The sequence below is a fragment of the Rhinolophus sinicus genome, chromosome 2 (assembly GCF_057876585.1).
Source record: "Rhinolophus sinicus isolate RSI-liver-muscle chromosome 2, RSI-T2T, whole genome shotgun sequence".
Classification (NCBI taxonomy): Eukaryota; Metazoa; Chordata; class Mammalia; order Chiroptera; family Rhinolophidae; genus Rhinolophus; species Rhinolophus sinicus.
Genome location: NC_142502.1, coordinates 157,628,978 through 157,644,175, shown reverse-complemented (window position 1 = coordinate 157,644,175; position 15,198 = coordinate 157,628,978). Strand labels below are relative to the sequence as shown.

Genomic DNA, 15,198 nt, shown 5'->3' with positions numbered 1-15,198 from the left:
GAAAACCCAAAAATTAGGAAGGGGGGGGGGATAATTGGGTAATAGAGCAAGCAAGTATGCTACATACCTATCATGTCTAATAAATTCTACATCATGTCCCTGATGGCACTTCTTAATGCAGTTCACACATATGGCATTTCGATCTGTGGTGTTACAAGTGTGACATCTAAAAAGCAAAAGCTTACATTATTTTTCTTGAACATATTCAAAGTAACGGCATTTTGTTTATTAAAAGGACCAAAAACAAAATTTTGGTGGCTCCAACCCAGATTCTGAAAAGCGACTAAAATGGAGTAAGTGAATTTCCTATTGCCTTGCGTGTTCTGAGGAAAACAATTTGTAAGTTGTAGAAAGACAGTTGAAATTTTCCTATCAAGTCCACGGATTCAGTTTTTGGAGGAGGGTACTCAAAACCCACTCAGTGACTGGGATATATGGAACAATTAGTGACAACTTTGAGACAATATAAATATGTCCCACATTTCCAATACAGTCAGTAGTTACACACTACAGTAACTTTCCCATATTTACGGTCTCAAACAGGATCCTCAAGTCGATTGATCACAGAACTCTATGTGGACAATTAAAAATTTTTCAGGTACAGTCTTGACTGGCAAACATCCAATTTACGCTGTTCACACATTTAAGCAGAAAAAAAAAAATCTAAAAATGCTAGGTCTTGCCAGTATAGAAAAATCACCATTTCCCCCTTTACCAGGACTCAAATAATTTAAAAATATACCTGTAGAAATCATGCATGGGATAGCTGGTATAACTTGATATTTTATATAAACATTGGCCTCTACTAACAGCCTTTTCTATGGCGTCTTGATTGTTCATTATTTTGTTATCTGGAATAAAAGAAAAAACAAGTAAAATTCTAAAGGACAAAGACAATTAAGAAACATTATAGGCTTATTCTAATAGTTTTTAAGAGCTTTAAAAGGCTAACCAAGAAAGTAAATAAGCTAAGAGTAGAAATGTATTTACAAGTCAAAACAACTTTTTTCTTTGAAAATAGTTCTCTTGTTGCTAACTTTAGAGAGAAGGAATCAAGTTATCAAAGAACAGTGCCTTCTGATTTTCATGGCACAGCTCATACATTTATAGGCAGAATATAGACTCCAACATACCTTTCATTGTCACATTAACACCAGATGCTAAAAATAAACCTCCAAACCGGTTGTTAAAAATCTGATTGCCTTCTAGTGTTGCAGTTGCATGATTTGTAATTTCAATACCTGAAGTAAAATTTAAACAGCAGATGCATCAACTTTATATAGTTTCTTAAACCTGAAATATAGCAAATGTAGTAAACTAGTTCTTTTACATAAAACATTAACTCAACATCTAGGGAATAAAATACAAATGTTTATTTGAATTATTGACAGTAACTCACTTTCTACTGTTAAGTCCACCATGTTTGCTGAAGGAATGATACAAATGGTTCATAATGACACTTCTAAATTTCTTTGCAAATTAAGAGGATAATACCTAGAAGTATGTTTAGGTAGCAGCTAGTTTACACATTGAAGAGAAAGGAGCTAATGGCTTATTTGGAATATTAAGTGTCTTCACTAGCAAAAAGTTGAACTATATATGCATGATACTTGGATTTCACTTACTGGGATCTTAAAAAAAATGTACCTGTGAGGCCAGAGGGCTTGAATTTATCTGTATTACTAATGGTAGTACAAAGCCTACATTTATTTATTCTATCCCAATTAACGTTTCATAATTACTACTGATCAGCAAGAACAGTATTTCTTGTAAGTTTATTTCTTAGAGTGGAAGAATCCAGAACTTGGATTAGGTGCCCTAGTAAGTGACTGTTAATAGACAGGCATTCAGGCACTTTTAAAGCACACTTGGCACACCTTTAGTTATTAAAAGAATATATACTACAACCCAACCACTTTAATGTACAGAAAATAAGCTACAGGTAACAAAAGAAAATACAAACCTGCAGCAAATCCATCAAATATTCTGTTTTTCCTTAAGACTGGATGACTATTAGTGCTGATGAGAACACCTGCTTGAGCATTCCTGAAAATATCATTTTCTTCAAGGAGACCTATAATAAAATATTTCCTCAGATTAAGGCTAATGTATATAACATTTTACTAGCCTTTTTGGTGGTACTTAGGTTTTATTTTAGTTTCTTATTAACTGCATTGTAAAATTCACAGCATTAATTTTTCAGCTGAAGAGAAAAGTTCATTAGTAATTCATAGGTATTTAGAATTTAACCAAAAATTGCAGGTAACCATTCTAACCAATAAACTGCAAGTTCCATGGTTTCAGGGACCATGTTTAGTTTACTCACCATTGCATCCCCAGTGCCTGGCACATAGTTAATTCTCATTGAAAACTGAATTAAAATTCCTTTGAAATCTTTTTAGAACCTTTGTATCCTCAATGTTTTAGTTTTTTAAATTTTAATTGGTTAGTAAAAGTACATTTTAATTTATGCCCTGATTATTTCTGGCCATTGTTACTATAATCATTCCTTGATCAATTTCCTTTACTCCAGTCTCTTTTTTTGTTGCTGTATTTTCCCCCGTTTCCTACAACTCTTTTATCATGTCCTTTCTCTGCTTAAAAATCTTTCAGAATAAAGTTTAAAATTAACTTGTCATTTAAAGCCTTTCAAAATATTCTCCCAACCTACTTCTTTGTCTCACTACATTACCTACGCTCTGAATGAATATTTTTATCCCTAATGTCTTTAGTTCATATTTCCTCTACTTGGAAATGCCCTGCACTCTTTCTTCCTAATGTTATTTCCTCTGGGAGGTTTTCAGTTTCCTTCCATCAAATTTATTATTCTCTCTTCTGGCAGTTTAACAATTAAGAGTTGGCTGAGAAATTAGACTTCAGGCCTTCGAATACTGACTCCACTACTTTACTAGCTCTGAGCGGGCAAATTACTTACCTTTTCATCTGTTTCTTTATCTGTAAAATGGGTATATCACCTACCATATAGAGTTATGAGGATGAAATGAGTTAATGCAGAATTATACAGAACTAAGTATGAGTTAATATTTTATTATATAAAAATCTTATGTACAGTGAATTATAGCTAGTTGGGTTCTAGTGTTTCCCTGCTTCCTAAAGATGTGAAACATTTTTATTTTTGTAAATATTTGACAAATCTGGTATTTCACAGTATTGACCTCTAAATTCCTTTTCCACTGGAAAAGACTATTCCAAGTCCTTGCCTCTAATCTTGCAGATGTCCACTAACCTCCTGAAGTGCTATTGCTAGTATCTAGTCCACTCCATATTTCATGTACAAAGCTGCTTACGATTTGGGCCCTGCCCCTCTCCAGTCTCAACTTTCACTATACCTCTTAAACCTTACTAAATCATCACTTTCAGTTTCATTTAGACTTTTGTTTACAATGTGCCACGCCATTAGACTGTAAACTTTCTGGATTAGTACTGTTTTATTCACCATTGCATCTTTAGGATCTATATATCACAGTGGTTGATACAGAGGTGTTCAAGTAATAATAACAAATCAAAGAGTGAAATAATTATGCTTTCTACACCTGGAATAGCCTGCTTCCTGCACCCAACCCCCATTTACCAGTGAATACTCATTTCTGAAGATACAGCTCAAGACTGATTTTACTCTGAATCTTTTCTCAACATCTTACAAATAAAACCACCATTCTGTATTGTGCTTCCTCATTATGTCTTACAAATACTCCTATCAGAGATGTTACTTTACTGAATCACTACATTATAAACTGGAGAGTCTATGTCATTAATAGAATCACTGCTTTATTGCAGTAGTGAATTTGTTGATTAAATCTTGGTATGTCAGAGTAATAACCAGGAATCCTTCCACACAAGTACAATATTGGGCTACTGACATTTCAGGAATGGTGATGAATTTTGCATTAGACATTCTCTCCCAGTCTCTTCATGAACATGCATTTGCAAAGGGCAGAGACTGTGGTATTTTTGCCTCAATGCAGTGAGTTGACTTTCATGGATACCAAACCAGGTACACCTTGGCTTCGTTAACTCCATTCTCTAATAAACACAGTTGTAAATAGGTACAAAGCAATACTTATTTACTACAGACGTTCTTATACATTTACAGACCAATTAATTTCTCACACCTAGTTCTATAACTTGACTTTGATGTTTATTATATCACTACTTTGAATAATAAAAAGGCCAGAAAAAGGCCATAAACAAATTCTGCTAGCCTAAAAAAGCGTTACTAACAACTGGCCCACTCAAGGTGCCAACGAAAGGAAAAGAAAAATTCTGTAAACATTTGTTTCCTTTAACTCTGGAGAGTAATCTCAATCATATCAAGACTTGATAAAGAAAAAGACTGAGGTTCATTCATTTATAACATGTTAACTGGCAATGTCATTGATCGTTAAAGATATGGAAGAAGAATAATGGAAAACTGGGTTTTTTACTAATGCAAAATTAACAACAATACCTCGACCCCCATTAAATATACAGATGCCACCATCTCTTCCATCATGGATTTTATTTCTTCTTAGTGTAGGATTACTATCTGTCTTAATCCAGACTCCAGCCATTGCATTGTCAAATATTTCATTATCTTCTATACAGCCTAGACCTGTAAATGCAAAAATTAGGTTGTATTATTTAGAAAATATATTTCTAAAAACCATTAGCACTGAGGAGAAAATGAAAGACTGAACATACCAGAATTATAAACTAGAATTCCACCATTCTGTCCTCCCCAGATTTTGTTGCGCCTAATTTTGGGGTTGCTTCCAGTCCTAGGGTAGAATAGAAAATAATGCCATTTCAATTGTTTCTACTCCCACATCCTATGTTAGAAGAGGTAATTGGAAAAATCCACATTAACCATAGTAAAAATAACAGTGGAGTCCTTCAAAATGCTCTGAAAGTCTGTCAGTAAAGAAACTGGTTTAATTTTGCTTAATTCTACTTCTCACACTTAGCTGTATTATGTTATTACTATAGACTCTCCTAACATGTAAACTAAATTGAGGGGGTAAGTAAAGAGCTATTATTAAATATACATCCCTCATGTAAGTAAAATTAAGGGTTGAATTATATAATTAGGACTACTATAGTTCTGAAGACTGTTAAAATACAGAAGAGGGGTGTGAAAAACTATTAATTTTATAGAAATAGCATAAAAAACAGAAGCTCCCATTTACTGAGTGCCTATGAAATGCCAGGTATAGCTCACAAGTATTTTTATACAGGTTTGCACTCTCTAAGTATGATGGAATAAATCGTCTGCTGTCCTTAGCTAGTCCAAGAAAAGTTATAGTCTGACAATTTAAGCCAAGATATGGTAGAATAAATACATATACAAAAGGAATAAAGATTGAGCATTAAATAATAAGGAAATTTCTTCTATATACCCCACATATTCCCCAAAGAAAGCCAAATGGGAAAACATTTACCTTATCTGAACCCCTGAATACATATGATTATAGATATCATTGTCCTCTAGCACTCCATGTCCATTGTCATAAAAATAAACACCAACCTAAAATTAAAAAAATTTTTTTTCAAATGACAAAAAAGTATTTACAAAACAATTATTTTCCATACAAGAGTCCAAAACAATCTTACCTGCTTGCCACTGTGTATCCTGTTTCTTCTGAGTACTGGAGTGCTGCCAGTTGTCACCCAGACGCCAGCCAGAGTATTACTATAAACTTCATTCTCTTCTATTACGCCTTGTCCTTTCTCATGCTAAATAAAAGACACATTGATTACAATACATATTTTGTATAAGCAAGTAGTTTAGTGTATTCCCCCTTTAAAAACAGTTTTAACAAAAAAAAAATCTCAATTTTTGTTTCTTTATCTGAGGAGTTAATGATAATATTTTTCTGTAGCCTCTACCTAAGTTTAAGCTCCCAAAGTTTTTATTTATACTGTTCTGTATGTAGTTTTGTACTTTTAAATATACTATGGTAAGAGTAGTAGCATGCAATTTACTTTAGCAAGAGAATTTCATTTCAGATATATAGCAAACCAAAGATCTCTCACTTAGTAACTTATTGGTAAAATCATTTCAAAATAATAAGGTCTCAAAAAACTTTTGTTTTTAGCAGAAGATTAAGACATGAATATTTTTAGAACTGTAAATAAAAATTAGTCACACCTGTCATTACACACCTTTCAGAAATTAGGATCCTTTATGGTCTTACTTGAATCAATTGTAACAGTTTCAAATACCACGGTGACAGAAGACAAAGGACTAATGCATAGGTTTTAAAATTTTGCAAGATGCTCAATTGTTTCAACATAAATTCAAATGAAAATTGGCTTTTTCAGAAGATAAAAATATTGAAGTCTAGTATTATTAGTATTTTCAGTGATATGATTTTACTTTTGGAAAATTTCAGAGATTCACACAGTAGTCACATTGGCAAAATTCCAGTGTAACAAATATAATTCAGACTGCCAATCAGTGTTATGAGTTTAGCCCACATTGCCAATTATAAAGACTTGAACAAAAAGGTACATCGTCTATGCCTAAATTTTGTCGGTTGATTAAATTTTATAGACCACTACACTCACTATAAAATTAAAAGCCATTCAGATACACTGGCAGGGAGAACAAAAGTCCTATTTATTGTCTAAATATTAAAGACAGCCACAAATTCATACTCTAAAAGTTGAATATGGCCTACCTCAAGCTGGACATAATTCTGCCCTCTTCCCCTTTCTTCTCTGGTTTTGATGCATGAGATTCTAGAACCACATTCATTAACTTACCACATAAATCCCACCATGCTGGCCATCATGAATTTTGTTATGTCGAACAATTGGACAACTGTTTGTCCTAATCTGAATTCCTGCTAATGCATTTCCTATTTAAAAGTAAAAGTTACAATGTCAACATATGGAGCCTAGTGAAACACAGTAAAAGTGTTACATTACATAGTGTTACATTAAAATTCTTACTAGAATTCTGTGAAATATGTCATATTCAGAAAAGTATTTATGGCCCATGAGTATTATAAGATAAAAATAGGGAACTAAGTTAAAAGAATAAAAAGAATTGTAGGTAATACAGGTATAGTGGTTAAGGGAAGAGACTCCTGGCCTGGTTGCATACTTTTGAATCCCAGGAATTCTACCTACTTCCTGTGTGACTTTGAAAAAGTTATTTAACCTCTCTGTACTAAGTGGGGATATTTAATAGTGTCTACTTTACAGAGTTGATGTGAATGTTATATTACCTAATTCAGGTAATGTGCTCAGGACAGTACCTGGCACTGATTAAATTCTAAGATAAGTACTATCAAGTAATTGTGAGCAAAAGAGAAAATCCAGGGACATATCAGTGTCTAGTACATAGATATCTAGTAACTGCTGAATTAATTTTTCCCTTTCTAGTTAGTACCAAAGTGTATTAACTACCACAGAAATAATTTATTAATTGTTAAACAATGAAACGAATCTAAGGAAACTGTAGATACTCGAGACTTTTTATCTATCTATCTGTCTGTCTGTCTATCTATCTATCTATCTATCAATCTTTCTTTCTCTCTCTCTCTCTCTTTCTTTTCATCCCTGGTATCTGGCATAGTGCCATATACATAGTAGGTACTCAGTAAATGTTAAGTGATTAAATATTACAGAAGAATCTTAATTAAGAATTTAAATAAATTGGATCAGTTCTACTTGGATGGTTTCAAACTGGTCCATTTTGCCAATGTCAGGAAGATAGGCCAAGCTCTAAAATTTTATAGAATAAAACCACATGCTTACCATAAATGTCATTTCCTTCAATAAGGCCTCGTCCATCACCAAAGATGTAAACTCCCCCTTGATTTCCATTAAATATAGAATTCCCCCTATAATTATGTGAAATAATAAAAAAATAAGCATCTATTCAGCAAAGCTTACTTGTTTTATATACTTAATTGTAAAGCCACTCACGGTCATGTGACCTTGGAAAATTATTTAACTTCTATGGGCCATAGTTTCCTAATTTATCAAATGAGGGACTCAGACTAGATGATTTCTAAATTCAGTTCTAAGACCTTTTAGTTCTAAGACCTAAAGCTTTGGAAAAGCCTTGTAGTATTTGAGACAAAATAGCATTCTTAAAAACTTCCCTTAAAACAGCTAACAATATTAATTAAAGCTTTTGCTGAATATTAACAAGATGGAAATCCCATATTCTATTTTCATAAAACCAGTGAAAAGTAAAATTTGATAACCAAAAATACTTCATGGTTTTGATTAAATTATAATAGCTCTGTTCAATAATCCTAATCAATGCCTTTCAGTCTGGATCTATTTGTTTCCTTACTGTGGCCAGAGGGAGTGGCAGGAGCTATTAAAGAAAGGTGACAGCGTGAAGTTTTGACTTTTTGTTATTCTTGGTCTCTCTGTTCAAGAATTTTTGAGATTAATTAGTTTCCTGAATTATTCTATTGGCTCTCAGAAAAAAAAAAAAAGAAGAAGGAAAAAAAAAAGAGAGACAGGTCATTCTGGTTCCAAGAGAAGGTCATAAACCTTTTTACTCATCTATAATGCAGTCTGATGAATTTAAAATTAAAATCACAGCATTTGGAATTGTTCATCAAGTAATATTGTGTATGGCTTAGATCACTAATAAAAAAATGAACAGAACACACAAAAATAAACGCAATAGCTATGCTCACTCAGATGCATAGATTTTTACTAGGAAAAGTTATTTTATAGTAGCCAGGTGTCTAGGAAATACATTAAGAGTTAAAGCTATGTATCTTGACTTTTCTTATAAAACAAAGTAAAAAAATAATTTCCATTTATAATTATATATAAATACCTTATTGTTGGGTCACTATTTGAGGTAATCCATACACCTGCAAAGTTGTTTGCATAGATTTTATTCTCTATGAATTGTCCTCTTCCTTTTTCGTGGACATATATTCCTCCAGTCTGCCCATGATGAATTTCACATCGAACCACCGTGGGGTTAGCATAGGCTTTTACTTCAAAGCCTGCTATCCTGTTTCTGTGTATGTTACAACTTTCAAAGTAACCCTGAAAAGTATCAAAATTAAACCTGTAGGTAAGGCTGCTTTCCAAAAAGAAACATTAAAAAAACCTTTTTAATGCACAACTCAAAATTAAGTATCAGAAAAGTTCAAGAGTAAGAATGAAACATAGATATACACTAAATTTCAAATGATAAACATAGAAGGAAATGTTTTAATTTTAGTACAATGGAACTACAAATCTTATAATTAGTCTGAGTATATTCAAAGCTAGGAAGAAAAATAGGGAAAGATTTATTCAATAAATGCAAATAAATACCATTACCCAATAAGTATATATACATCCTTCAACAAAAGATTTATAAATATTGAAGAAAATGAATCCCTGCAGCTTTAAAAATGTCCCAAGAAACCAACTTCTAAAAAGTTGAACTGACCTAAGGACATAATTAGAGACTACAGAAAAAGGAATACAAAATAATTTTCATCTATTTAATAATTTTCATCTATATAAGGAACTGGTTAAATGTTTTTGAAGACGTATTCTCACGATAGACATACTGTCATGTTAAATCAATAGAACATTATATACTTCAAGATAATATACATTAAGTATGACCTCAATTTTATTTAAAGAGAAACAATTTGAAGGATGAAACAAAAATATGAGGGTATGATTATCTGAATAATATTATGGATGATTTTTGTATCCTTTATACTTCTCTGAATTTCTTAAATTTTCTATAATGGATGTGTTTTACTTATGAAAATAAAAGTTACTGTAATATTGATATCCTAAGTTCTAACATTCAATCAAGATTGAGAATTAAGAGAGAAAAAGAAGATATTTGTAAGATAGCATTTCTAAAAGCCATTTCATTCCCCTTGCCTATCTTCTTTCAAAAACTGAATGTGCTCTCCTCTTGTTAAATTCCCTTTAGTACTAAGTATTTTCTTTTTAGTTTTTATTTTTTTAAAGATTTTATTGGGGAAGGGGAACAGGACTTTATTGGGGAAGTGTGTACTTCCAGGCCTTTTTTCCAAGTCAAGCTGTTGTCCTCTCAGTCTTAGTTGTGGAGGGCGCAGCTCAGCTCCAGGTCCAGATGCCGTTCTCTAGTTGCAGGGGGCACAGCCCACCATCCCTTGAGGGACTCGAACCGGCAACCTTGTGGTTGAGAGCCCACCGGCCCACGTGGGAATCAGCCTTCGGAGTTAGGAGCATGAAGCTCCAACCGTCTGAGCCACCGGGCCGGCCCCACTAAGTATTTTCTTATGCTGCTTCCATGTACTGACCTGTACGATTTCTGTATTTGTCATATCCATTTGTACCTGATCATAAGCTCCTGAAGAGAAAGAACTACTCTAACTTCTGGAGCATCTATACAGGACTTTACACAAAGCAAGCACTCAAAGTAAGATTTGATGAACTTTTTGCCAAATCTAAAAGAGTTTAAAACAGGATATAATTCTGAATACTCTAGTACACCACATATTTAACTCTAAGAAAATGGATCTCTGAGCATAACATTTGGAAGTTTTCAGGTTTCATTTTCCGCAGATAATGTGCAAATTATCTAAAATTTACCTCTTTACATTTGGGTTATAATCTTTTTTTTTTTTTTAATTGGGGGATTACATAAAAAGTAGCTTCTTTAAATATAAAAAAGATTTTTCTTTTTTGATTTTATACCAAATAAACACAAATGTACACTGGGTGAATATACAGACTATCATGGCAAAATTGAGCAAAGAAACAAAAACAAATTTAAAAAGAGGTTAGGCTAAAAGAATTTAATGTCCTTTTGAAACAATTAAACATTTTTCTGATGTTTTCATCATGGAGAAGGGAGCACTTATTCTCTTAGTCTCTGCCTGGAGTAACATGACATATCTAATTGGTAAACTTGGGAAAGAATAAACTGGGTACGCTCAATCTCCTTTTCCTCATAAAAGTGAGCTGCCCTTAGGGAACATGCCTTCTGCTACTACTCCAGAACCTCTGCCGGTGACTAAGTGGGTAAAAGCCTATTTAATTTTGGGGTTCAGTTAAACAGACCCAATTTGGTTCTCATTCTAAGTTCTATCTTTCCATCTTAACATTTAAGAGTAAGAAATAATATTTCAGCCTCCTCATGTTACTATTTGTTTGGAATGTGGGAGGGAAAGGTGTACTATTTATTGGGCTTCCACGAGGATTCTAGTAACAGGCCTCTTTCATGTCCTGACTATACTAGTTAAACATACGGTAGTACTGCAAGTATGCTTTGCTATATATATTGACTAAACATTATTCAAATGTGGGAATGCTTTCTCTTCTCTCTGTTTTCTTTAGGTTTTAATTTTGCACAAGAGTCAACTAGATCCACAAGTTTATTTAAGCAAACAACAGCCCCCTTTCTTTATTTCCCCTTATCCAGAAGCCCACACTTTCAATTATTTTAGCTAGTTCTTTTCATCTACCTCCATTATTTTTAAAGAAAGACTTGTATTGCTCTATCTTGAGCTTTCAGTTTTAGGTATTATCTCCTACCTTCTTATATGGAAGATGAGACTTGAGCTCTCCTAACCTTTCTATCCTCCATCACACACATTCACACATTGTATTCTTCCAATGTAGTTACGTCATAATTTTGGTTAGATAAGTGTGCTATTTAGGGCTGAGCCATAAAGTATAATTATATATTCTTTGCTGCACAACTTTTTATTTTCCCTGAAATTAGTAATTATCTTATACTTCTCCTTTGCTTAGATCTCTAGTGATCATCTATCCTAAACTTGCTACCAGCTGTTTAAGTCACCTCTTAATATATTTACATTCACATTAGGTTTACCAATTTATCTTCCTAAGTATACTCAGGTTTTATAACCTGCTCTAATCTGGACTGGGTCGCCCTGGTCATAGGCACAAGGTCATTTACCATATTTAATTTATATTAAGGGTTAAAAATGCCTGCTGGTTCTATCAACGATGGAGTTTGTAATCTGTATCTTTTGTTTTAAGGTAACTTCTGATAAAAGAAAGCAGCAAAAATTTTTTTTCTTCATGTCTTAAAACCAGAAGCCTCTATAATGCTACAACTGTGATTTTATTACATTCAGAAAGAACAACAATTGATTGATTTATAGTTTTATAATTTTATAAAGAAACTTATCTATTATTATTATGGGTTAAAGGGTTGTTAATGAAATTTTGTTTTAAAATACATCTTAATGAAACTCATGTTTTGTTAAGAGATGCCTTAGTGCAAAATGATCTAACAATGCAGAACTATAAGCAGAATTTAGACAGAATAACTCTGCCTTTTAATATGCAAACCACAAAAGCTCCAACAGATACAGAACTTCAAAGGCATGGACATTTTGTCCCACATTATAATGTGATTTATTCCTCATACCAGAAAATACCAGATTGCTAAGAGCTTCCTCTATATTTAAAATGAAAGCTCATTAACTTCTTGGCAGAAGCCTTTCTAAATTTCTGCCAAACACATTATTGTAAGTCCTTGAAAATTATCATTTTATCAAGTTAAAAACTTAACACTGATATAAAAATAAAAGGTGAAACCAAGCATTTTATTTAAAAATTTTGAACATAAATATTCTTTATTAAATTTGACAAAGTAAAAGGCATTCAAGAGTTTCTCCTTAAACTCTCCAAAAAAACCAAAAAAGAATAAAAAGTAGGGACAAAAAATATGCTATCTTCATTGACATAAACTTCCGTAACCTCAAACTGATCTATACAATACTTGCCAAATGCTATAAAATATGGATAAGGAAGAGATGGATAAGGTGCTCAGAGCACATATGTTACACTAAATCTTTAGCAAGGTATTTTCCCCAAAATAACTAAAGGTTCTAATAAGATCTACTAAAGTGATGAGATTTAGTGGCATGAATATAACATAGGAGAAGGAAACACTTTTCCTTTATTTTGTTCCTATGAAAATAACTGGGTTATTTTCACGGAAATAACCTAGGCACAAGAAGTAAATCTGAAGAAAACTCACTACACCAATGTGCAATTTCTATTGTATAAAACTTAAGTTTCCTATCTAAGGAAAATTATCCAAAGTAGAGTAAAAGGAGAAGAGAAAGGACAGCCAGATTTCAACATGGAGAAAATGTCATCTGTCAATATGTCATGAGTTAAATTCATAAATTTACAGTAAGTGTCTCAAAAATTTTTACAACAATTTGGCACTGCTATGACATGTTAATTTTATTTTACCAAAATAACAGTCTGCAATGGATTGAATATTTAACAAAAATAATCAGGGAACTGTGAGCATTGATAGAAAATTAATTTTAGGAGATCGGAAATTGTGATTATGTGAAAGAAAGAGAGAATCCTTACTTTTTAAAAATACATGCTGAAATATTTACAGATGAGATGATGTCTGAGATTTGCTTCAAAAGAATCCAGAGAATATAGAAGAGCATAAGGAGTGAGTGAGGAGGTATAAATGAAACAAAACTGGCCATGAATTGAGTTGTTGAAGGTTGAAGATGGTATGTGGGAATTCATTATACTATTCTACTTTTATATACGTTAGAAAGATTCCATAAAACAAAAATACATTTAAAAAATTAGAGATAAAACCAACTGGAAACAAAACAGAAAAAGAGACAAAACTATGGAGACACAGATTTGAAGAAATCACACAAAACTTAAAGGAAAAGAACATAGATACACAGAAACAGAAATAATAGAGAACACAGCCGAGTTTCTAAAGAAAGGAACATATGGAGTAGAGAAATGGTAAAAGTAAAACACATTAACAACAAAACCCACATATAGATACAGAAGCAGAAAAGCAAATATCTACTAGAAAGAAAAAACAATAATAACAACAATATTAATAATCTCAGATTCTCAGGCACACTCAATCTTAGAAATCTAAAAATGACTACGGAATTCTCAGGGAAAGTACAGGTATAATCAAAATGGCACTCAGCCAAGTTAAAAGGTAACTGGTAGGCATTCTCAAGTGGCAAGAATTCAAGCTCAATATCCATAAACCCTTCTTTTAAAAATAAGTAACAACAAAAAAATGGCTAGATGACAAACCTCAGCCATACCAAAAATAAATCAAAATAAAGTTATTCAGGAATGGAGAAACTGTGATAAAAGAACTAAAAGCAAATAAATATAGAGTAAATATAGACCAATAACTATAGGAATGTAAATATTATAAACCTTTACAAAATAAAAACAAGAACATAAATAGTGAGGTAGAAATAGTTGAAATGTAAATATGTTTATTTCCTCATTTTTTCATAGGGGGAGTTCATACTTTATTCTGAAGCTTAAACATGCAGTTAACAATGACAAACTCTAGAGTCATACATGTCCTTTTAAATCCTCGAGGTATCTTTTATGCTAGTTATTTTTTACAAAAAATTAATTTCTTGAAAATAAAATAGAAAACCTTTTATGATTCCTTCTTATGAACACAGAAATTTAAATTTTAAGTATGTCATAGACAAGGAAAAGACAATTTCAGAGACCAAATAATAAATATAAATATATTTAAAGATAGAGGACAATACAGAAACTAGTTTAAATGTTTATTCTGATGCTCTTTGAAGTTCTACAGAAAACAAGTCAAATTTTAAACCAATCACAGGCTACCAACCAATCACAGGCTACCAACACAAAGATAAGCCAAAACAATACATTTAAGTCCTTAGTCAATGTGGTGGATAGGTTCTTGGAAACTGCAACTTTAAGCAAAACGACATAAACAAAACCAACTTTACCACAGGCTAATTGATATAAACAAGAATTAAGTTCCTATGGCATATTTCTAGTCACGAAAACATCACTAAAATTCTAAATAAAGACTCAAAACACTTATATTAGACATTGAAGTAAATGTGAGCTATACATACATTTAAGAAAAGACTAAAAACAAGATTATTTTCCAACATGCTTATTCTAGTTCAAGGTCTCGGGTGGCTACAGCCTAATCCAGCAGCTCAGAGTGCAAGGAGGAACCACTTGCCTTGACAGGATGCTCTTCTATTAGGAGGCGTTCTCTCTCATGTTCTTTCTCTGTCTCTCTCTCTCTCCCCCTCCCTCCCTCTTCTCTCAGACTGGAATATGTAGACATACTAATTAACCTAACATGCCCATCTTTGGGAGGTCGAAGGAAACTGGAGCACCCGGAGAAAACCCACACAGACATGGGGAGAAATGTGCAACTCCACA

General features: G+C 32.6%; 1 protein-coding gene across 2 annotated transcripts in view; it reads right to left on the bottom strand.

The window, feature by feature from the left end:
* The window catches only part of FBXO11 (F-box protein 11), a 78,279-nt gene that overhangs the window by 1,339 nt on the left and 61,742 nt on the right, over positions 1-15,198 (bottom strand). For both annotated transcript variants that reach the window (XM_019748608.3, XM_019748609.3), the window contains exons 12-22: positions 8,813-9,030; positions 7,765-7,850; positions 6,766-6,860; positions 5,611-5,733; positions 5,439-5,524; positions 4,702-4,778; positions 4,469-4,612; positions 1,964-2,074; positions 1,134-1,241; positions 743-851; positions 68-166 (exon numbers count right to left, since the gene is read on the bottom strand). In XM_019748608.3, coding sequence (XP_019604167.3) covers positions 68-166; positions 743-851; positions 1,134-1,241; positions 1,964-2,074; positions 4,469-4,612; positions 4,702-4,778; positions 5,439-5,524; positions 5,611-5,733; positions 6,766-6,860; positions 7,765-7,850; positions 8,813-9,030 — 1,256 coding nt within the window. The remainder of the gene's footprint in view (positions 1-67; positions 167-742; positions 852-1,133; positions 1,242-1,963; positions 2,075-4,468; positions 4,613-4,701; positions 4,779-5,438; positions 5,525-5,610; positions 5,734-6,765; positions 6,861-7,764; positions 7,851-8,812; positions 9,031-15,198) is intronic.